Consider the following 23389-nt stretch of genomic DNA (forward strand, 5'->3'; position numbering starts at 1 on the left):
CTCAACCTTGCACCCTCCAGATGGTTTGGGTTAAAAATCCCCACCCATCTTGTCCACTTTGGACTACAAGTCCCATCAGCATGCTGGCTGGGGGCTGATGGGAGTTGTAGTCCCAAACATCGGAAAGGCAGCAAGTTGAGGAAGGCTGCAGCACCCCTTCAGGAGCCTCATCCCGGACTCCTTCAAGTGGAAACGCAGCACGGAAATCTCACAAATGATCCTAAGCGCTGCGGGAGAGGCCTCCAGAGGCCAAGATTAGCAGCTGCTATCCTGCTGAGATACAAGCCCCAGATTAGCGCAGCGGAGGCTGCAGACAATTTGCTAAGTGAGTTGCGTGCCAGCAGGGTGCGCAGGGCGGCTCCCTTCCTAACACACTGGCACACACCAGAGATGAGAGGTGGACCCAGCAGTCTTGGGATTTGCAATTCCAGCCACTAATGCATCGGGAACAGAGGGGGGAGGGGGGAGGGATAATCCTATGCTGCAGGAAAGCCGGCCGGCCAGTCAGATCGCCAGTGCTGATGCCAAGACAGAGATGCAGGCACCTAGACCTTGAAAAGCCTGGAGAGCAGATCCTGGCTGGACGCCCAGGAGATTTGTCAAATATCTGAAAGCTGACTGGCACCTTGGCGGTTCTGCAGGCACTTCAAAACAGAGGCTGAAATCTCCCCACGACAAACACTTAATGTTTAATATCCATCTTTCGTGCGCTGTGCCAATGCCGTTCTTCTTCTACCCTTCCCCAGACGCCAGGCAGAAGGGGGCATACCTGATGATGTCAATGTGGCCGTTCTTGGCCGCCAGGTGCAGGGGGCTGGTCCCATTGGGGTCGGTGATGTCTCCTGGCTTGGGCTCCAGGAGGGCAGCACACATGTTGCTGCTCAACAGCAGCTGCACTACCTGGAGGGGCAAAAGAGATGATGATGATGATTGATAAATAAATAAATAAATAAATAAATAAATAAATAATTTATTCCCCAGCCACTCTAGGCGGCTTCCAACAGAACACAAAAATACAATGACCTATTAAACATTAAAAGCTTCCCTAAACAGGGCTGCCTTCAGATGTCTTCTAAAACTTTGGTAGTTGTTTCTCTCTTTGACATCTGGTGGGAGGGTGTTCCACAGGGCAGGTGCCACTACTGAGAAGGCCCTCTGCCTGGTTCCCTGTAATTTGGCTTCTCGCAGCAAGAGAACCGCCAGAAGGCCCTCGGCGCTGGACCTCAGTGTCCGGGCTGAAAGATGGGGGTGGAGATGCTCCTTCAGGTATGCTGGGCCAAGGCTGTTTAGGGCTTTAAAGGTCAGAACCAACACTTTGAATTGTGCTCAGAAACGTACTGGGAGCCAGTGTAGGTCTTTCAAGACTGGTGTTATATGGTCTTGGTGGCCACTCCCAGTCATCCGTCTAGCTGCTGCATTCTGGATTAGTTGTAATTTCCGGGTCACCTTCAAAGGTAGCCCCACGTAGAGTGCATTTCAGTAGTCCAAGCGGGAGATAACTAGGTGGCTGGAGGGTGGCTGGAGGAGAAGCAGCACGAGGGACAATGGAAGCCACCTGATTCCAACCAGATTCCAAGCCAGAGCCCAGGATTGTCTGCAAGGACCAGCAGCAATGGCTTGCCAGGATTTCAGGCAGGGAGTCTCACTCAAGTCTCTCCAGAGATGCCAGGACTGAACCCGGGACCTTCTGCACACACAAAGCAGGTGCTCTGTTACTATAGCCCTTTCCATAAAAAATAAAGCAAGGTTCTAGTCCTCAGCAAGGGCTGCACTACATGGCTACAAAAGAAGATGCCTCATACCAAGTCAGACCACTAGCCCATCTAGATCAGTATTCTCTACACCAGGGTTTCCCAACCTTGGGTCTCCAGCTGTTTCTGGACTACAACTCCCATCATCCCTAGCTTGCAGGACTAGTGGTGAGGGATGATGGGAATTGTAGTCCAAAATCAGCTGGAGACCTGAAGTTGGCAAAGCCGGGTCTACACTGACTAGCAGTGGCTCTCCAAGGTTTTCGGCAGCGGTCTTCCCCAGCCCCACCTGGAGAAGCCACTGGGGGTTGAAGCTGGCACTTCCTGGTGTGTTCTCTCCCACTGAGCCTACAGGAAGAGGGAATGAAGTCAACCTCCTGCTTCTCCCAGGAAAGCATTTGGTTACACACCCCACCCCACCTCAAGGGCTCGCCCCCCATTTCTGCTGCCGCAGCCGGTTGACTTACCCCAACCCTTCCAAACTCGCAAGCCAGGTCAAGCGGCGTCTTGCCCGAAATGTCCAGGATGCAGGGGTTGGACTGGTGCTGGAGGAGCATCTCTGACTGCGGGATGGAGAGAGCGAAAAAGAGCAGGCACAACAAAGTGCAGACGCTGAGTGGAGCTATGGGCCAAAATCCACCAGATAAAGGATTTGATCTCTCAGTCCACTGCCTGCATTGCTGGAATGTCCTGGGTGGGGTGGGGGGAGCTGCTTCCCAGGGGTTTCTTCCCACACCACTCCAGCAGGAGGGAGAGTCCACATAGGAGAGGCAAATAACATTTGGTGTGTTCAGGCGTTCACCTAAACACTTATGCGCCAAGCCCCATAAGGGAGCAGAGGGGCAGGCGTAAGGGAACAGGGGTTTGGATTTGGATTTGATATCCCGCTTTATCACTACCCGAAGGAGTCTCAAAGTGGCTAACATTCTCCTTTTCCCTTCCTCCCCCACAACAAACACTCTGTGAGGTGAGTGGGGCTGAGAGACTTCAGAGAAGTGTGACCCAGCAGCTGCATGTGGAGGAGCGGAGACACAAACCCGGTTCACCAGATTGCGAGTCTACTGCTCTTAACCACTACACCACACTGGCTGTGGTGTTGGGTGGTGTGGGGCACATGTGGTGTAGGGGTAGGGCACATGTAAGCCCCACCTCCATCAATGCCATGCACTCCCCACCAGACCCCAGTGTTGTCCAGGATCTGCAGGGACGGTTTACTTAAGGATTCTATGGGCTCTTTGCAAGTCAAAGGCAAGTCAAATTCTCTATGCCATTGGGCAAGTAAAATTCTCTTCCCGCCCCCAGAGAGCTGGAACAAGATGCATCTCTCATGGCATGGCGCAGATGAAAGAGAAAATTGGTTTTGTTTGCACCTCAATGAAAAACAACCTCATTTGCGCTTCTCGAACCAATATGCCAACTGAAACAGGGTCAGCCTTCGAAATTGGCTCTCCTCTGAATTTCTCCAGACCAACAAATGCATATATTGGGGGGAAACAAGCAAAAAAGAAGAAGTCATCTTACTTAAAATAAGATACAGAACTGCACTGCAGTCAAAGGAAAATTTGCTTGCAAAAGATATCTATCAGCCAAAAATGCATGCAAAAATATGTTTATCGGGAGGATTTCATATTGAAGCGCTGAGAATTTGAGACTGGCAGATTCATCTATCCCTAGGCAGGACCCTCTTCCCCACCCCTTTTGCCCCTTACCACATCATAGTGGCCGTGCTGGGCTGCCAGGTGCAAAGGGATCTGCCCTTCATCCGACTGAACATTCACAGAAGAGCCAGCCTTCAGCACCAGCTTCATGGGGTCCTTCTTACCCTGCCAGGCAGCGTAGTGCAAGGGGCGCATCCCTGTACCACATCCAGGAGGGGGTGGGGTGAGAGAGAGAGATTATCAATGCTAGTATTGAAACCACCCTTCATTTCTGGGGGCATAACTCAATCCAAAAGAACTGGGAAAACTTCTCAAGGCACAGGGAGAACATTGGAATGTCCAACAGCCACCTCAAACAAACCACAGTAGCAGAATATGGGAAACTGTGGTTTGCCCAAACCACATTTAGTTAATACACAAGGACATGGTGGGATACACTTGCAACTTGATGACACACTGGTTGAATTATATTTGCTGGACTTGTTCCACCTCCCTCCAAAGAAGGGTTCTTAATAATAAAAATGTATTAAGGTCATAGTGTAGATGGGCACAAATCTGACCTCAAAGCTGGCAATAGCCACAAGCTGACCTTAAGATGACCATTAAGGAACAGAGGAACTTCAGAGGGGGTGCACCAGTGAAAAACAGCTGAATTGCAATTCGTCAAGAGGCTGAATACATGTGTTAACTGGCTTACCAATGCCTGGGTATCTGTGGTATCAATACCTGGTTTGTGTGGAGGTGTAACATAACCATTATCACTATCTCTACTTTTCTGCCTTGTCTTTCCTCCTGCCCTCACTGTTTACAATCCCTCGAACCACTCAAATCATGATCTATGCAATACTTCATGCTTCTGATGAAGTGGAATGCAGTCCAAAAAGTCTTAGGCCAAAGTACGTATGTCCCGCCACACCTCCCGTTATTAAGGTTGTATTCTTTGCAAGAGACTAACAGCTTTTCCTCTAGAAATCGGATACATGGAATGCTCATGAAAAAAGACTATAGGACCTCCTTCAGCACCTTGTGAGATCTGCCTCTTTCTCTCTCTTGGTTCTCTGCTGTAGCACAGCTCAGTTCCCCAATTCCAGAACCCACCATGATCAAAGCAAAGCCCCGCCCATTCACACCAAAGCCCCGCCCACCTTTCCCCAAATCCCACCCCCAGGCGCTCTCTGCATTCCTTCTAGGAGTCCCTCTCCTGTGCTTGCCTTTGTTATCCTTGATATCCACAGCAGCCTGAGCCTCCAGCAGCAGGGAGATGAGTTCTGTGTTGCCATTGAGGGCCGCGTGGTGCAGGGCAGAGAATCTGCAAGGAAAGGGGGCAAAGCAGAGATGTCAAGTGCTGGAGAGACTCCCCACCACCTCCTCCTCCTCTTGCCCTGCCCAATTCCCCAGCTCTCGGTTCACGCCAATGCAGAAAGCAGCCGCCCCACAAACAGCTGACCCTTGCTAGATTTGGCCCTGCTTCAGATTTCCAGGCTAGCTCAGAGCACCTGCTCCCAGAACTCTCTCCCCTTTCCTTAGATCAGCAGGAGACACACTGCCCATGTACAGCTGGCACAAAAGCAGGTCAAGGCTTTCTCTGCCGCGAACCCCAACTCTAAGGGAAGGACCTCCCCAGGATCCTTCCTGGCTCCCACACTCCCCTTGTTTACTGATATTCTGCCAGCAGGCAAGGGCTTCTTTGGTGACAGGACTTGTGGACATCCAATGAAGCTGAACGTTGGAAGATGCAGGGCAGATTTTTGTAGAAGTACTTTTTCACACAGTACCTAGTTAAACCATGGAACTCACCGCCACAGGAGGAAGTGATGGCCACCAATTGGACGGCTTTAAAAGTTTACAAGACAAATTCGTGGAGGAGAGGGCTATCGATGGCAACAAGCCAGGACAGCTATGCTCTCTCTCCTTCCATGCATGGCCAGAGGCATAATGCTTCTGAATACCAGTCGCTGGTGATCACTGGTAGAGAGAATGCTCTTGTGCTCAGGTCCTGCTGTGGGTTTGCCACTGAGACATCTGGCTGGCCACTGTGAGAACAGGATGCTGGATCAGATGGGCCATTGGCCTGATCCAGCAGGCTCTTCTTATGTTCTTATCTTTAGTTGCATGCACCCTGGACGCAGGTGGCGCTGTGGTCTAAACCACAGAGCCTAGGGCTTGTCGATCAGAAGGTCGGCAGTTCGAATCCCTGCGACGGGGTGAGCTCCCGTTGCTCGGTCCCTGCTCCTGCCAACCTAGCAGTTCGAAAGCACATCAAAGTGCAAGTAGATAAATAGGTACCACTCCGGCGGGAAGGTAAACGGTGTTTCCATGCGCTGCTCTGGTTCACCAGAAGCAGCTTCATGTGCTGGCCACATGACCTGGAAGCTGTACGCTGGCTCCCTCGGCCAATAAAGCAAGATGAGCATCGCAACCCCAGAGTCGTCCGCAACTGGACCTAATGGTCAGGGGTCCCTTTACCCTTTACCCAGGTAGAATGATAGAATGGTAGACTTGGAAGGGACCACAAGAGTCATCTAGTCCAGCCCCCTGCAATGCAGGAATCTTTTGCCCAACGTGGGGCTCAAACCCAGGACCCTGAGATTAAGTCTCACAATCTACCAACTTAGCTATCCCAGGACATACTGCTGTCCTGTTCTCCCTGGGCTCCTGAAGAAGCAGACAACTGGCCAGCAGTAACCTCAAGGGAGCAGCAACCAAAATCGTATCCCGGGCTGGTCCAGGCTCAGAGTCCAAGCAAGAGAAGTCTGATTCAGTAGAAACCAGTTTCTGATGTTTCTGTGTCATGGTGTCCCAAGCATGCGCTCAGATTTTAAGGTCATCATTTTTTAACTAGCTTTAGTGTTAGTTGTTTGCATCCTACCCTGGGATCTGCTGGTGAAGAGCAGGTAATAAATTTAATTATCATCATTACCACCAGTCCTTCCTTGCTATCCCAGCCTCTGGAGGCAGATGCTGACCTTGCAGGAGAGGCCTGCCAAGACCCTGATGTCTATCTTGGCACCAGTGAAATACTTCCCCCGCTGACCGGCACACACTTAAAAATTATCTATGTGTTTTTAGCTTAATTTTTAAGATCCTGGATTAAACCGGATTTGGTACTGCTATACAACTCTGCCTCTCGCTGCTACTTCCAGCTTATTATTGTTTTACTGCTTTTAAGCAACGGGTAGCTGCTCCGAGAAGCTTTGGGGGCTAAAGAGGAAGACGGAAAACTTTGAAAAATAAATTAATGAATTAAATGACCGGTGGGTTTTTTGGACGGATGAGGATTACGGGCTGGATGTATGCACGTAAGTCATATCTCGATCCCAGGATATTTGGAGAAGACGCACGCAGCTTTCCAAACATTTCCATAAAAGCACAGACCCAAACTCTGCAGATGTAAACCAGAGCAGAGTTATTATAGCTGCTAAGGAATGCCCCAATTTAGCACAGGGTTCGTGGGGTCTGCTTGGCATTGTAACGATTCCACACATACACACAGAGAGAGAGCAATGGGACTCAGCAAATCTGTCTCTCCCACTCTTTCCAGGAAAGCTGCCCAGAAGCCTGGATTTCAGCGTTCCCTGGGATTTGTGCGTCTGGGGGCCATGGGGAGGACGTGAGAAACGCACTTGGGCGCCTCTGAAATGCTTCCAGCAGGGAGGCTGTTCCTGTTATTTTTCTTCCTTAGATCACTCCACAAGAAAAGCAAAAATATCTCTCTCTCCACTGAGCCATTTCGGTTTGTTTTTCTGCGTTTTTATGTTGTGAACCGCCCTGAGACCTACAGGTACAGGTGGTTATACAAATTTGTTAAATAACCAAATAAAATAAAAGTGAGGAGAGAGGAAAAACAACAACCGTATACTCTGCCTTGAGCTCCTTGGAGGAAAAGGTGGGGTATGAAATGCAACTATTAACAAATATTCTGCAACGCCACAGTGGTGGCACCAGTTCAGCTTGCGCATTGAGATACAACGCAACGAGGTATTCTCTCTCTCCCTTCCTCTCTCAGACACACACGTGGCTCCTTGGTTGGGCGGCCTCTGGTCTCTGTGAGACTGCTCAGGATACTGACCAAAGCGACCTGTTCTCTCCCCTGCCTGCACAGGGCCAGAAAAGGCTGTGTGCTGAGCACCCACCCCTTGCCTGCAGCCAGAAGAGCCCAGCTTTGCGTGGGAGTCTGCGCCTCTCTCCAGCTAATGGAAGAAGCGTCCCCCCGCCTTTCCGCCCCCTCGTCTTTCAGCAAAGACTCATTTACTTCTCCGTCTCCTCCGCCTGCCGCCTGCCAAGCCGTCTGCACGGGCTGCTTGGAAAGGGAGGTGGCACCTGCCCAGGAGAGGACAGAGCCGTTCTCTTCCGCCAAAGCAGGCTTCCCCAACCTGGAGCCCTCCAGAAGTTGCTCTTTATTATTTACGACTGTTTATTAAATTTATAGCCCACCCTTCCTCTCCAAGGGCCAAGTTCAAAGCCCTTAACAACCGACAGGCGCCTTCACTGTGCTTTTTTCAGTCCCTGCTAAAAGCATTTTTTGCTTAGGCAAGCCTATCCACAAATTTTAATTTGTTTTTAGTCCATTGTTATTTTGACTTTTCGAAAGTCTCAAATTATCGTTGGCAATGTTATTGTTTTATCTTTTTTTCTAAACCGCTTTGAGGGTTGTTGTTTTTAAAACAATCAAGTGGTGCATAATTTTGTTGAACTAAATAAAATAAATAAAGGAGCCCAGGATGGAAAGAAACAAGCGATTATTAAACAATATAAGCGGCTTAAGAACAATTCCACCAAAAAGAAGTCAGAGATGGCACCTGTTTAATATTTAAGGGGAGGGCATTCCAAAGGGCTGGTGCCACATCACTAAAAGCCGAATACCTACATTGCAGGGAACAGATGACCTTGGGAAGATGGTGCCTTCAAGACAGCCTGCAAACAGCCATGATTGACTGGGTATATAAGGGGTGCCATGATCTTTTGGGTATCCTGGTCCCGAGTTGTAGAGCGCTTTATACCTAACAGTGCACCTTCCCCAAATACAACCACCTTGAACCTTATGAGGCTTTATATCCCACCCATCCTCTGGGGCATGTGACTTTCCCCAAAGAATCATGGGAACTGTAGTTTAAGGGTACTGGGAAGTGTAGCTCTGCTAGGGGTCACTACGATTTCCAGGATTCTTGGGGGAAAATTTTGTACTTAAAATGTATGGTTTGCTACAGGTTTAGAACAAAAGCCTGTCTAGTCGAGCATCCTGGTTCCAGCAGAGACCAGTCAGGTGCCCTGAAGCATAAAGCCAATAGTCATCCCCTGGTATTTGCCCCATAACCTGGACAAAGAGCTTGTGTTTGCTGCTGTTTTGATGCCATTTGGTGGCTGGCCCCTGTGAGAACAGGATGCCAGACAAGATGGGTGATTGACCCAATCCAGAAGCCAGGCTCTCCTTATCTTCTTTGGTTTTCCGGAAGGACACACTAACCTGAATTCACAGAGATCACACCTGGGGAGTGCAGAGAAGGAGGGGAAAGTTTGCTCCATTGTACTATTTCCCATCTCAGCAAAAATTGCCTCCTCTCATCTCCTACAAGTCATCACAACAGTGAAATTATCTGGGCCCCGGCAGCTGCAAGCAGCTTTCTTATATCAAGAAAGGAATGGAAAAGGAATACACTTCAATGGGAAGCAAACGAGGTCACCTCATGAGGCAGCAGAATTGCTTCTCCCCCCCCCCAAGCACGTGCAGCGAACGGAATTAAGAATTCCGCCCTCGGAATTCTGTGCCCGGCATAAATTACGCAACTCAGACAGGGTTGTACAATGGCTCTCTCTCATTTTGCGTCATTTACTTCTTTTCTTGAAGAGTGGAATGGAGTACAATGCACCATATAAGGACTCAAGATCCATGTCTCATAGGAGGAAGTGAAGGCCACCAACCTGGATGGCTTTGAAAGCGGATGGGACAAAACCATGGAGGAGAGGAGAGGAGAGGGCTATCGATGGGCTACTGCTCTGCTTCTCTGAATGCCCAGTTGCTGGAAAATGCAGGAGGGGAGAGGGCTCTTGTGCTTGAATCCTTGAATTGCAGGTTTCCCATTGGTCGGCCACTATGGGAACAGGATGGGCCACTGGCCTGATCCAGCAGGCTTTTTTTTACGATCTTAAGTCATGGGGAGGCCAGGCACAGTGCTTGTGATGTACAGAGGAGGCCACCAAGAGAGCTTCATGACGTCCCCTGCAAAACCGGATGCACGCAATGCAAGGGGGTCTTAAGAACGAAGAGAAATTTCTTCATGCCCCCCCTCCTGCAAGCCTTTCCATCCACTTATTTATTTTATTATTACTTCTTTATCCCGCTTTTCCTCCAAGGAGCTCAAGGTGGCGTGCACAGTTCTCTTCCTCTCCCTGTTTTAGCCTCACAACAACCCTGCGAGGTTGGCTGCACCCATGCACAGCTGGAGCAAGCCCCAGAAACTTTCCCCAGCCTGCTACCCTCCCGAATTTGAGGACTAGAACAGTACCCATCAGTCTCGGGCAGCAGAGCTGTATTGATGTTGGGGGCTGATGGGAGTTGTAGTTCCAAATGTCTGGGGAAAGTCACTATCCAGCCCACTCCCCTCCCCCCCCCACAAAAAAGGATCTCTTGACCATTAACTATTTCCATCTGTGGGAGACAGAAAGATTCTTAATGGCTACTGTCTTGCTGTGTCCAGGATCTGACAGGATTGGAGGAAGCCTTGACCAATGGACAAAGCTCTGGGCTTCCCAAGGAATCTCCTTTCCTATCATTTGAATCCTCTGGAGCTACAGAAAACAAGTTTGCTTCATGTTTGCGTGGCAGTCCTTCAGATATCTGAAGATGCCTAACACAGGCTTCCTCAACCTTGGCCCTCCAGATGTTTTGAGACTACAATTCCCATCATCCCTGACCACTGGTCCTGCTAGCTAGAGATCATGGGAGTTGTAGGCCAAAAACATCTAGAGGGCCAAGGTTGAGGAAGCCTGGCCTAACATAACACCTCTTCTCAGTCCTCTCTTCCCCATCTCTTTCAACCGTGCCTTTTTCATGTTGATGCTTTTGAATTATGGTGCTGGACGAGACTCTTGAAAGTTCCATGGACTGCAAGAAGTTCAAACCTATCCATTCTTAAGGAAATCAGCCCTGAATGCTCACTGGAAGGACAGATCCTAAAGCTGTGGCTCCAGTACTCTGGCCACCTATTGAGAAGAGAAGACTCCCTGGAAAAGACTCTGATGTTGGGAAAGACGGAGGGCACAAGGAGAAGGGGATGACAGAGGACGAGATGGTTGGACGGTGTTCTCAAAGCTACCAGCATGAGTTTGACCAAACTGTGGGAGGCAGTGGAAAACAGGAGTGCCTGGCGTGCTCTCGTCCATGGGGTCACAAAGAGTTGGACACGACTAAATGACTAAACAACAACAACAAAAAATCCTTGGATCATACGGTAGCTAAAAATCTCCCCTTTCCTGCTCACTGGGCACCTGTTGGATGCTGGAGACAAGGACCCTGCTGCAGACAGCCCTTCAAACCCTCCACCCCCATGACGTTGGACCGCTACCCCACTGGTGCTAATGGATAAACAGATTTCACCTACTTACCCATCAGTGTCTTGGAAATTCACATTCACCCTCTTGGTTGATCCCAGGAGCTCTGGGGGAGAAAAAAACAACAATGAGAAAAAGAAGGTAAGGATTAGAGGTGTGGAAGAAACAGAATAAGGAGCAGGATTCCTCCAGAGTGGCAATACTGCACTAGATGTGGCATTGCTCCGACTTGGTCTAAACTGCTTCTGGCTCAGGCAGAAGGTTGCCTTCCTCATTGGCCCTGCAGCAATACGCCTTAACAAATCCCAGCAGAGGATTGGGGACACACCCAGGGAATGGAGTGACTTGCCTGTTAGGAAAGGTTGAAAGGTTTGGGACTTTTAAGTTTAGAGCAGGGGTCAGCAAACCTTTTCAGCAGGGGGCCAGTCCACTGTCCCTCAGACCTTGGGGGGGGGCAGATTATATTTTTAAAATAAATAAATGAATTCCTATGCCATATATATATATATATATATATGCAGGTTTTGGTGTCCTCGGGTGTCTTCCCGTGTAAAAGTTGGGGTGTCTAGGCGACGTTTCGACGAGGTCTCACTCGTCATCTTCAGGCTGGTGCTTTCGGCTTCTTGTTACTGGAACAGAGCAGGATCTCAGTGTTTGAGTTCCTATAAATACTGTTGAGGGGGTGTGGTGTATAGCCTCCAATGTTCTGGGCAGAGAGGAAGTTCCCACCACCCTGCACAAATAAACTCCGTAGCCAAGACTCTCATCTCCAGAACCAAACGCCTGGCTGACAAAGACCACTTGACAACTGAGTTACAGAATCTCTCAAATGTGTTAATTGCCAATGGATACCAGCAAAACAGGGTTACGAAGCTAATCCAAAAAGAAACACCCCCCAAAAACCAAGACACAGAAGAAAACAATGGCATGGCCCTCCTTCCTTATATCAAGGGCACTACAGATAAAATTAGCAAAATCCTCCATAAACACAATATCAAAACAGCCTTTTGCACCAACCAAAAAATAGCCAATATCCTCAGAAACCCCAAGGATAAAATCCAGTTGGAAAACCAAGGGGTCTATGAAATACCCTGCAAAGTCTGCCCAGCCACGTACATTGGACAAACAAACAGACGAATAAATGCACGTATCGCAGAACACAAGAATGCCGTCAAAAAAGAAGAAAAAACTTCCTCTCTTTTCCAACACATGAAAGAAACAGGACACGAAATTAATTTTGCAGATTCCAAATTGCTCTTTAACATGGAACATCACCACAAGAGAATAATCATGGAAGCCATCGAGATAGAAAAACACCCTCACAACATGAACAAGCGTGACGACACATCCCGCTTGCCAGACATCTGGAAATTAGCCCTCCCCACAAAAACTGACACCAGATCCAGAGGCACACAGAACGCCATCACCAATCAACCACACCAGACCCAAACCCAGACCCTCTCCACAGATAAATTACAGACACCATCCAGTAGCCAAACCATGGTGGCACCTCCGGATGCTGCACCCCCCTGCAATCCCTACACAGATCTGGCTGACACAGGCCACAAAACCACAGCTCGCCCCTATACACGAAGCCAAGCCAGAGCACAACTAAGTGCAGTACAGCCATCTTCTCAGAAAAACTCTTCACAAAGTTCAAGAGGTCAAGACACAAAGACTTTAGCAACTAATCCACCCCTAATGACCCACCTAAGTGGTACTCAGGATATCACTCAAGAAATCACTCAAGATATCCCTCAAGTAATTAAGGAACAAAAGAAGAAAAGGCACACTAGCCTGGGAACTTCCTCTCTGCCCAGAACATTGGAGGCTATACACCACACCCCCTCAACAGTATTTATAGGAACTCAAACACTGAGATCCTGCTCTGTTCCAGTAACAAGAAGCCGAAAGCACCAGCCTGAAGATGACGAGTGAGACCTCGTCGAAACGTCGCCTAGACACCCCAACTTTTACACGGGAAGACACCCGAGGACACCAAAACCTGCATTCCTGTACCCGTGAAAATCTACGAAAGCATATATATATATATATATATATATATATATATAATTTCAGCATAGCAATTTATCAAAAATACATCATCCTCATCCCCCCCCATTTTCTCCCTCCCCCTCCTCCCCAAAAAAGAACCCCCCCTCACCCACCCCAGACTTCCCTCAGATCCTCTCTCTGGTTTCTCAGCACATATTATTCTCTGCATGTTATAAAATTGTAGAGATCCTCAGTTTATCTGTCTGTATATTATCAATAAAGAGTTTGTGGATGTTTATTCAAAACCTTCCAAGGAGTCCAATTCATTTTGTTTCTTTAAGTACTTCGTAAAAGGTTCCCTTTCTTCTTTAAAGTCACAGTTATCCTTGTCACATAGTTTATGTGTCAATTTCGCACATTTCGCATAGTCCATCAGTTTCTCTTGCCACAGTCCTATGCCCCACAAATAACCCAGAGATGCATTTTAAATAAAAGGACGCATTCTACTCATGTAAAAACACACTGATTCACGGACCGTCCGTGGGCTGGATTGAGAAGGTGATTGGGTCACATCCGGCCCCCAGGCCTTAGTTTGCCTACCCATGGTTTAGAGGAAAGGTGAGTTGGAGGCAACATGATGAGTTTATGAAATTAGGCATTGCACAGAAAATGTGGATTGAGAAACGTTCTTTCTCACAGCACTAGAACTCATTGACATCCAGCGAATCGGATGGTTGGGAGATTCAGGATGAGTGAAAGAAAATACTTATTTTTTGTTTGTTTTAAATTTTCATAATTGATCCATAATTGATTCTTTCCGCAGGGCCTGTAAGACAGAGTTGTTCCGCCTGGCCTTTGGCTTGGAGCCAATTTGATTCCCTCCCTCCCTCTCTCCCCCCCCTTTCTTTTCCTTCTCCTCCTGCGATGAGGCTACATTTTAATATTTTAATGTTCCATTATTTTAATGTTGTATTTTATTCTTGTTTTTAAGTTGTAACCATTCATCTTGTTTTTATTATTGCTTGTAAGCCGCTCTGAGCCCGGCCTTGGCTGGGGAGGGCGGGGTATAAATAAAAAATTATTATTATTATTATTATTATCCTTATTCGAAGATATACAGAAATACATACCCACTACAAAGCATCTTTTTTATAATATACTGAGATAAAACAGCTGCTTAGTCTAAAAGGGAACAAAATCAGAAGGAAGAAAATACAAGAAAAGGAGAAATCTAGAGGAGGAGAAAGTAAGAGAGGGGGAAAAGAAAGAAAAAACTAGAGTAAAATAAAAGGACTTTTATTTAGCTCTCTGCAACTACAAATGATATTCATTCTTTAAGATTCAACCGTTCTATCTTCTATAATCTTCAAACCCAGATGTTACAAGTTCATTTTCTCTTTCACGCAAAAAGTCCGCAAGAAACGTTCAATCCTTAACAAAAGTTAGTAAGGATTTTTCTCTAATTAAACATATCAGCCTAGCCATCTCAGGCAAGTCCCATCATTTTATCAGCCATCTATCTGTAAAAGAAAGGACTTCTTAGCACAGCACATTTTTAAACTATGGAACTCACTGCCACAAGAGGCAGTGAGGGCCATCCACTTGCATGGTTTTAAAAGGGGATTAGACAGATTCGTGGACGAAAGGGCTATCAGTGGTTCCCAGCCATGATGGCTATGCTCTGCCTTCACTACGGGAGGAGGCAATGCTTCTGAATACCAGTTGCTGTGCTCTTGCCCTCAAATCCCACTTCCCCTCTGGGGCATCTGGTTGGCCACTATGACAACAGGATGCTGGATTAGATGGGCCCCTGGCCTGATCCAGCAGGCTCCTCTGATGTTATGTTCTTATGTTCAACTGGGGAGAGGATGATGGGGTCTGCATGCCCACAAAGCCACTTGCTATGGCTGATTCGGAAGATGGATGGAGGCTGGCAGGAAGAGAGAGATCTGGTTCAGAAACTGGTCCTTGGCCCATGCGAAAGCAACCACACATGGCCATTTCTGCCAACAGAGGAAGGATAAGACAAACGAGCTGCAGGTTCCCGGGATCAGAAATTCCACAAATATCATTGCAAGGGGAAAAGAAGTTGCTATGGCAACCCCAGATTTGTCTTGGGAGGGTTTCTGTGTGTTTGGGGGTGGGGGTGGAGACAGATGAAAATCTGCTTCAATCTTGGAGAAGACACTGGGAGCCTTGAGATCTCCGCGTGAAACCAAAGTCCCCTTGGCAGCAGCCTTCCCCAATCTGGTGCCCACACCCCGTATGTTTTGGACTAAATTCCCATCTGCCTCTTGAGCCAGCACAGATGTTATGATAACAAGTTCACCCAATCGACGTTTTCACGTGTTTTGATCATTTAGTGTTGATTTTAGTTTCTTGTGCTTTTACTGATACTTCTAATGTTCTGCTTTGAGGCTTTATTAAAATCAGGTAGTATTAATTCTGGAGGGGGTTAAAGAAATAAATGGTGGTGCTGGGAGGGGGCTGATGGGAACTGTACTCCAAAACATCTGGAAGGCGCCATGTTGAGGAAGGCTGCTTTAGAGCGCAGAATGCAGCCGAATCCTCACAAGCATTGCTATGGATTTCCTAATGCTCACTGTTAAAAATCTGGATTGTGTGTTCATGCAGAAAGGAATACAGTGGTACCTCAGTTTACGAACAGCCCTGTTTACGAACTATTCGGCTTACAAACTCCGCAAACCCGGAAGTAGTGTCCCGGTTTGTGAACTTTACCTTGGTCTAAAAACGGAATCCGAATGATGGAAGGGCACTGGCGGCAGGAGGCCTCATTAGGGAACGGGTGCCTCGGTTTAAGAACGGATTTGGTTTAAGAACGGAATCAGGAACGGATTAAGTTTGTAAAACGAGGTGCCACTGTATATAGAGATGTATCTAGTGTCAGGGAACTGCCATTGGCTCAGAGGCGAGGAATAGAAGGGCAGTTGTGTTAAAGGGAGCCTCCGAAAATCTTGCGAAGCAGTTCCTCTTCCGGGGAGGAGGAAAGCCCCACCTCCAGTGGAGAAGAGGTGCAAGGACCAGAGGATGCTGGTGGGAGCCTTAACACCGCTCCTGGGCAAGCCGGACAGGAGGGAAACACGCCCTTGCCATCGCCCATCCTGCGCAGTAGCCTAAGGCGCAAAGAGGGAAGGAGAAGGTTGGGGGTAACGAAACTCTTATGTTGGGGGAGGTCCAAAAAGAGACGACTCCCGGATTCTGCTAGCGATTGAGCCAGACATGAGCTTTGGAGCTCTTCATTGTAAATAGTTTGCACCAAAATAAAACCTGTAAAACACAGGTTTGGAGTCCTGCCTGGTTACTCTCGAGCAACCGCAACAGCCATCTGACATCTAGCAAAGGGCCACAGAGGCAGAGAAGATGTCCCAGTGGCATCTCTGGGTAAGGTCAGGAAGGACTCCAATCCCCGGAGAGCCGCTGCCAGTCAGTGTAGGCAGTATTGAGCTAGATGGACCAAAAGTCTGATACAATATAAGCCTGCTATTATTTCATCCTTTTGTTCAGAATCATAAGGACTAGACTCTTACTTGATTTTATTTTTTAGGGGAAGGTCAGGAAGGATTCCTGCCTGAATTTCTGGAGAGCTGCTGCCAGTTGGTGCAGACAGTAATGAATTGGATGGATCTGACACCGTTTAAGACAACTTCCTATGTGCTCCGACATAGCAATCCAAAAAGGAGAAAGTGAAGGGGGGAAATCAGGACCCCCACCCCAGTCTATATCGCAAGACCCATGAAGACAACGGGATGGGCACCTGTGAAGGAAAGGATCGGGCCTTCCCCACCCCTCCTCCCACCCCAGGCTTGGAGGAAGCACCCACACAATCCAATTTCCCATTTGCTACTTCCCTGAGACCAGGAGAAGGAGCAGTGTGCTGATAATGGGGTTAAGAGCAGAGAACAGCCATCGGTCTTCTTGACAGCGAAAGCACAATCAGGGAGAGAGGCTGGCCTGTTAAGGAGCAGTGCAGAAGGAAAGGCGGGGGGGTGGAGAAGAGGACTTGAAGGGTGGCGATGGATGGGGAGGGTGCAAGGAAGGACGTGCGCTCCACAATTTGCTTTTATTTAGCAATGAATGAATCATTTGCAATTTAAGCCACGTAAGTATATGGGGTGTTGATGGCCTTAAGAAGCACAGAGCCAGATCACTGGTCCACTCAGCTCAGTATCACCTGCACTGGCTGGCAGCAGCTCTCCAAGGTTTCAGGCAGCAGTGCCTCATAAGAAGAGCTTGCTGGACCAGGCAAATGGCCTGTCAGGTCAACCTCACAGGGCCAACCAGATGCTCATGGGAAACAAGTAAGTAGGATTTGAGCACAAGAGCAAATCTCCCTTCCTGCGGTTTCCAGCAACTGGTATTCAGAAGCATCGCTGCCTCCAACTGTGGAGGCAACTAATGACCATCATATAACAATTGACAAGAACACTGCTAAAAATGCACACTGATGCAACTTGTAAAACCCAGAATAATAATGCCAAACACAGCATGTGCATATATATCAAGCAATTATAACTGGTCAAATACAGATGGCCATATTCAAAAACTTCACCACTTGCTCTGTGGCTGACTTATTGCAGCCCTGAAACAGAGTAGTCATAAGAGACTTGTCACCTCTCCGTCTCCTCCTCCATCGAGTCCCTCAACCGTTCTTCATAAGGCAGAATAGAGTGGTACTTTTACTTAACTCCCATAGTGTGTGCAGAGCCACTTCTTATATCAGCAAGCACCTCTGCTATCATGACAGGTAGGAAGGAACATCAGAACATAGGAAGAGCCTTGCACTGCTGGGTCAGACGAAAGCGGGGCCTGTCCTCACAGTGGCCAACTAGATGCCCCTCTGGGAAGCCCAGACGCAGGACCTGAGCACAGCAGCAGCCTCCCAACTTGTAATTCTCCGCAACTGGTATTCAAGGCATTATTCCTCTAGCTGGGGAGGTAGAATACAGCCTTCACGACTAGTAATAATAATAATAATAATAATAATAATAATAATAATAATAATAATAAATAATTTATTATTTATACCCAGCCACTCTGGGCGGCTTCCAACAGAACACTAAAATACAATAACCTATTAAACATTAAAAGCTTCCCTAAACAGGGCTGCCTTCAGATGTCTTCTAAAAGTCTGGTAGTTGTTTTTCTCTTTGACATCTGGTGGGAGGGCATTGTTCCACAGGAAGGGTGCCACTACCAAGAAGGCCCTCTGCCTGGTTCCCTGTAACTTGGCTTCTCGCAGCAAAGGAACCGCCAGAAGGCCCTCAGCGCTGGACCTCAGTATCTGGGCAGAACGATGGAGATGGAGACGCTCCTTCAGGTATACTGGTAGCCACTGATAGTTTTGTTGTCCACCAATTTACCTAAACCCCTTTCGAAGCCATTGAGGTTGGCGGCTATAGAGCACCAGATTTTACTTATATGCTATAGAGAATGTGACCAACTCCCCTGCAAGCCTCACCCTGGATAGTGTTCCTTCTCATTTGGCAGGATAATGGGAGACAGCATCAAGCAGTTTGCTGCATGGCACACCAGGGTGAATGATTTCCAGACACTATCCATACCCTAAACTCAACACCAAGTTAAGTGAGGTTGTTGTCAGTGAGGGAGGGAGGGAGGAAAATGCTGAAAGGTTAGAGGAGGGTCGTTGCCTGTACCCCTCACCCAGCAAGGTAGCAAAGAAGTACGCGGGTTAAATTTCACCTACGGGCTTTGAAAATCACTGGAAACCGACAGGCAAAGACAGATTTAAAGCAACCACATCGACCTGTGAATTCAGCGCCTGACAAGACCTTTCAAAACTGAAGCACATTTTTCATCTTGCAGAAAGCCACAGGCAGGCGGCCACACAGGTAGAAGACTCCTAGCTCTGTGCATCATCACTTGTGCTGCCGGAGGAAGTATGCCTCTGGGTACCATTTGCGGGATGCAGGCAGTGGGAGAGGACCTTGAACTCACATCCTGTTTCTGGCTTCCCAAAAGCATCTGATTGGCCTCTGAGAGGGGAGGATGCTGCACTAGGTGGGCCATGGAGGCAAAATGTTCAGACCTAGCGCCGGCCTCAGTACCTGGCATCCAATTCCCGTTTTTCATTTTGAAAGGCACCCTTCTAGTCCTTGTGGCCATGAGAATCATTTAGAAAACATGTGGAGCTTTGCAGAAAGACCAAAATAACTCAGTGGGGTTGCTGAGCAGGGTTGCCAGGAGGCGAGACTCCTCAAGACAAACAGCGAGTGTTATGCAAATTAGAGAGGTGCATGCAAATGTATTCAAACTTGCGTGCAGCCTTCAGAATCCAAATCTCCACCCACCCAATCTTTAGAGTGCCCCAGTTTTAAGGGCCTGCCCTGCCAGCAGAGCAGAGCTGATGCAGGGGCTGCCTCAGCTTCCGAGGTCAGCTGAGGTCCCAAGAAGGCTGAGGTTGGAAGCGCACGCTCCAGCCTCTGGAGCATCATCTCCCAAGATGCACCACTGCGCCTCTCAGCAGCGGAGAAGCCTTATTTGATCTTATCGCTTAGCTTGTCAACACGACGACATTAAGAAGCAGCAAAACAGGTTGGCTGGGCTGCGGAAGAAGAGGGGGAGGTGGATGAGTGGGTGGGCGGGGGCACGAGATGAGGCGAGGGACCCCCCCCCCCGGCATCCATCTGGCCTCCGCCTGTGGGTAGAAACTGCTGGCGCAAGTAGATGCTAATGACTTCCACCGCTGGGGATCGATTTGCTGCTACACCAGAGAATCGAATTCCTGTCAATGGGGAAAATTGAAACTGAATATAAGCCAGCTTATTTTTTATTTTATATATGATTTATATATTAAAGAAACCAGCTCTTCCTGGATTTCATTACTTTGGACAGCTCCATGGAATCACGGAGGAGGGAGGGTCTGCGAAGAAAGGCAGGTGACGGATTTTAATGCATCACTGCCTGGGGGTGACAAATCACAGTGGACTCAGAGGTGGAGATCCTGGGTTCGGATCTCAGCCAATTTGTGATCTTGCACAGATCTTCGATAGCACTCAGGGAAGCCCATCCAGACTTCTGGGTTTGATGTGGGTCAAGCCTAAATAAAGAGGAGGCTACCCATGAGCATGTGCAGAGTTTAATACCCTCTCATTACAGAATGCTGGGATCGGGGTTGGGGGGGTCAAGGTTTCCACAAGAGCTGAGCTCACGCCAGAAACTCTCCCTTGAAGAAGTAGCCACAGGACTTCAGCTCCTCACCTTCCTCAGGGGTTGCACCCCAGAAAAATAAACAATTGCACTGGCTTACATCATTTGGTGGTTCTGACGATGAAGAAAATTAAAGGCCTTTCAAGCGGACAGCCAACTCCTCAAAAGTAATTTCATTCTTAGTTATAATTTGGGATGGATTGGCAAATTTTTGCTATTTTTTTAAAAAAAACCCTCACCAAAAAAATGCTGCATTTTATCGAGGATTTTTCTTAATTTCCCCCTTCTTTGTGTGCATTTTTGCCTAATACTGTATACACATTTTATGCAAACAAATGCATTTTTTTGCATTTTCATGCACGCTTCCCCCTAAGAGACCCATCTTTTGTAGAGATATTTTGGTCAGAGAAGTTTGAATTTCAAAGGACAGCTGCATCCCCCAATTGCTGATTCTTTCAAGCAGCTGAATAAGGCTGGTTCACATTAAAATGCAAACTGAGTCAAATGTCTCTTCCATGCCTTGCATATTACTAACTCTAAACCAACAGCCCGGCTGGCTGCATTTGCCACTTAAAAAAATTCTGGCCAACATAGTTTGCTAGGAGTTGCTGGGAACTCGTGCTGTGCTGAGTGGTGTGAACTATAAACAAGAGCGGTTTTAGGGCAGCGCAACTGGTTTGCCTGGACTGGGTGCCAAGCTGAGAGGGCACCACAGGGGGCACTGCAACAATGACTTAGAATGGAAGGTGAGAGGGCACCAAATTTTGGTGCAACTGAAATTTGAAAGCCCAAAGTCCACCACTGCCCAGAAACCTCTGAGGGAAAGAATGTACACTGAATGTGCTTTAAATGTATAGTGTGAACACAGCCAAGGAAGGGTAGATCTGCACTCCAGCACAAACCACAGCTAAGTAGGGTATTGAGAAGTTGGAAGGTGTGCAGAGGGGGGCAACCAAGAAAAGTGGGAAGTCTGGAAACTAAGCATTATGAGGAATGGTGGAGGGAGTTGGGGATGTTTAGCCTGTGGAAGAGAAGAACTGGGAGGTGCAGCACAGCCTTCTTCAAATATCTAAAGGGCTGTCACATGAGACGTGGAGCAAGCTTGTTTTCTGCTGCTCTAGAAGGTAGGATCCAAATCAGTAGATTCAAATGACAAGGAAGTAGATGAGATGTGGAGCAAGCTTGTTTTCTGCTGCTCTAGAAGGTAGGATCCAAATCAGTAGATTCAAATGACAAGGAAGTAGATGAGATGTGGAGCAAGCTTGTTTTCTGCTGCTCTAGAAGGTAGGATCCAAATCAGTAGATTCAAATGACAAGGAAGTAGATTCCGACTAAAACTTAGGAAGAACTTTCTGATGGTAAGAGCGGTTTGACTTAGTGGAATGGACTCGCTTGGAAGGTGAAGGACTCTCCTTCCTTGGAGGTATGTAAACAGAGGTTGGGTGGGCCATCTGTCAGAGGTTCTTTAGCTGTGATTCCTACAATGCAGGGGGTTGGACTAGATGACCCCTGGTGGCCCCCTTCCGACTCTACAATTCTGTGATTCTAAGTAAGAGGAGGAAAGGACAGCTTCCATTCACAGCTGTGGGGAGAAGCTGGTTCAAGAGTGATTTTCCACACCAGAGTGCCTCTCCATTGCAATCCCTGCCACCCCATGCTAAAGTTGCAATTCTCCATTGCCACATTCGTCTCTTCCTGTGCTGTCCATGAACAGGTTCAGACACACACACAGAAGTCCCAGAAACTCTGAGCACTATCAACATTGCAGAAAACAGATATGAAGCTCTTGCACACCGGTATCCGATAGCTCATGGGGCAAGTGCACACCCTACATTTAAAGCACCTATAAAGCACATGACTCCCACCCAAGGAATCCTGGGAACTGTAGTTCCCCCCAATACAGCTACAATTCCCACCACCCAAGATTCCTTGGAGAAAGTCAAGTGCATTAAATGTGGATTGGCTGTGCTTCTAAAGGTATGGTGAGGGTCTGCCCCTTGTGTTAAAATGCTCTTGGATTGATTAATATCAAGAACCACACGACCCCTCCTTCAATCGCAACCCACCTTTGCATTCGCTCGTCAGGTTGTCAGTCACATTCCTCTCCCACCTCTTCCCATCCTCAGCATTATTCTCATCCAGGCTTCTCCAACCTGGTGCCCTCCAGTTGTTTGGGACTATAAGAGGGTGATGCTGTGGGGTGATGGGAAGCACAGCCATGCTGGCTTAGTTATAGTCTGAAACATCAGGAGGGAACCAGGCTGAAGAAGGCTGGATTCAGAGAGAGAGAGAGAGAGAGAGAGAGAGAGAGAGAGAGAGAGAGAGAGAGAGAGAGAATATTTCAGCATTTCCCTGCAGGGAGCTTCATGGCTGAATCAGGATTTGAACACAGATCTTCCCCACTCAAGTCTACCTCGCTGGCTCCTTGTGCTGGGGCTTTGGCCCTTTAGCAATGCAGATCAGAAGATGCTAAGAGGCAAAGGAAATTTGCCAGTGCAGGATCTGGTGAGGGCCACTGGCTTCTTCCCCTTATCTTATATATAGTATTTATATTCCATCTTTCCTCCTCCACGGAGATGAGGGTGGTGTGCTGCTTCTCTTCCTCCTCATTTTATCCTCACAACAACCCTTCATGGTAGACTAGGCTGAGAGACAATGACTGGCCCAAGATCACCTGGCAAGTTTCATGGCTAAGCAGGGATTTCAACTCTGGTTTCCCAAGTCCACACACAGACCACATGCTATAGACACGCGACTTATATGGCTGTAAAAGCGGGGACTGGAGGAAGAATAGATCTATGAGCCATGGTAGTGATGGGGAGCCTCTGAAGACACCTCCTCCTGGGCCCAAACGAGAAACAGGCAGCCCACGCTCCCACCATTGAATGCAATTGTATCGGGTAGCTAAAGGTGGCCAAGGGGTGACCACTCCAGGCTGAAAATAACCAAGATTGCCATGGTTACCACCGTGCCTGGCAGGGCCGGATTTATGTATAGGCTAAGTAGGCTGAAGCCTAGGGCCTCTAGATCTAGGGGGCCTCGCCAGCCTGCCCACTCCCCAGAACCGCAGACAGTCTTCCCTCTCCCAAAAATGCAAACCAAAGACTTCATGCGAGAGCCGGGCAACTCAGGCCTCTAAATCTAGGGGGTCTCGCTAGCCTGCCCACTCCCCAGCACTGCAGTCTCCCCTCTCCCAAAATTGCAAACCCAAGACTTCATGCAAGGGCATTTCTCCCCCATTTCAATGAC

General features: G+C 48.2%; 1 protein-coding gene across 5 annotated transcripts in view; it reads right to left on the bottom strand.

Moving 5' to 3' along the window:
* CASKIN1 (CASK interacting protein 1) overlaps nt 1-23389 on the bottom strand; it is a 108727-nt gene that overhangs the window by 28742 nt on the left and 56596 nt on the right. For 4 of the 5 annotated variants that reach the window (XM_081888956.1, XM_081888955.1, XM_081888958.1 and 1 more), the window contains exons 2-6: nt 11012-11063; nt 4621-4718; nt 3461-3606; nt 2219-2314; nt 770-900 (exon numbers count right to left, since the gene is read on the bottom strand). In XM_081888956.1, the coding sequence (XP_081745082.1) occupies nt 770-900; nt 2219-2314; nt 3461-3606; nt 4621-4718; nt 11012-11063 (523 nt within the window). Of the gene's footprint in view, nt 1-769; nt 901-2218; nt 2315-3460; nt 3607-4620; nt 4719-11011; nt 11064-23389 lie in introns of those variants that run through there. The other variant, XM_081888959.1, reaches the window with a different exon arrangement.

This window comes from Podarcis melisellensis (genome assembly GCF_964234715.1).
Source record: "Podarcis melisellensis genome assembly, chromosome: 14".
Classification (NCBI taxonomy): domain Eukaryota; kingdom Metazoa; phylum Chordata; class Lepidosauria; order Squamata; family Lacertidae; genus Podarcis; species Podarcis melisellensis.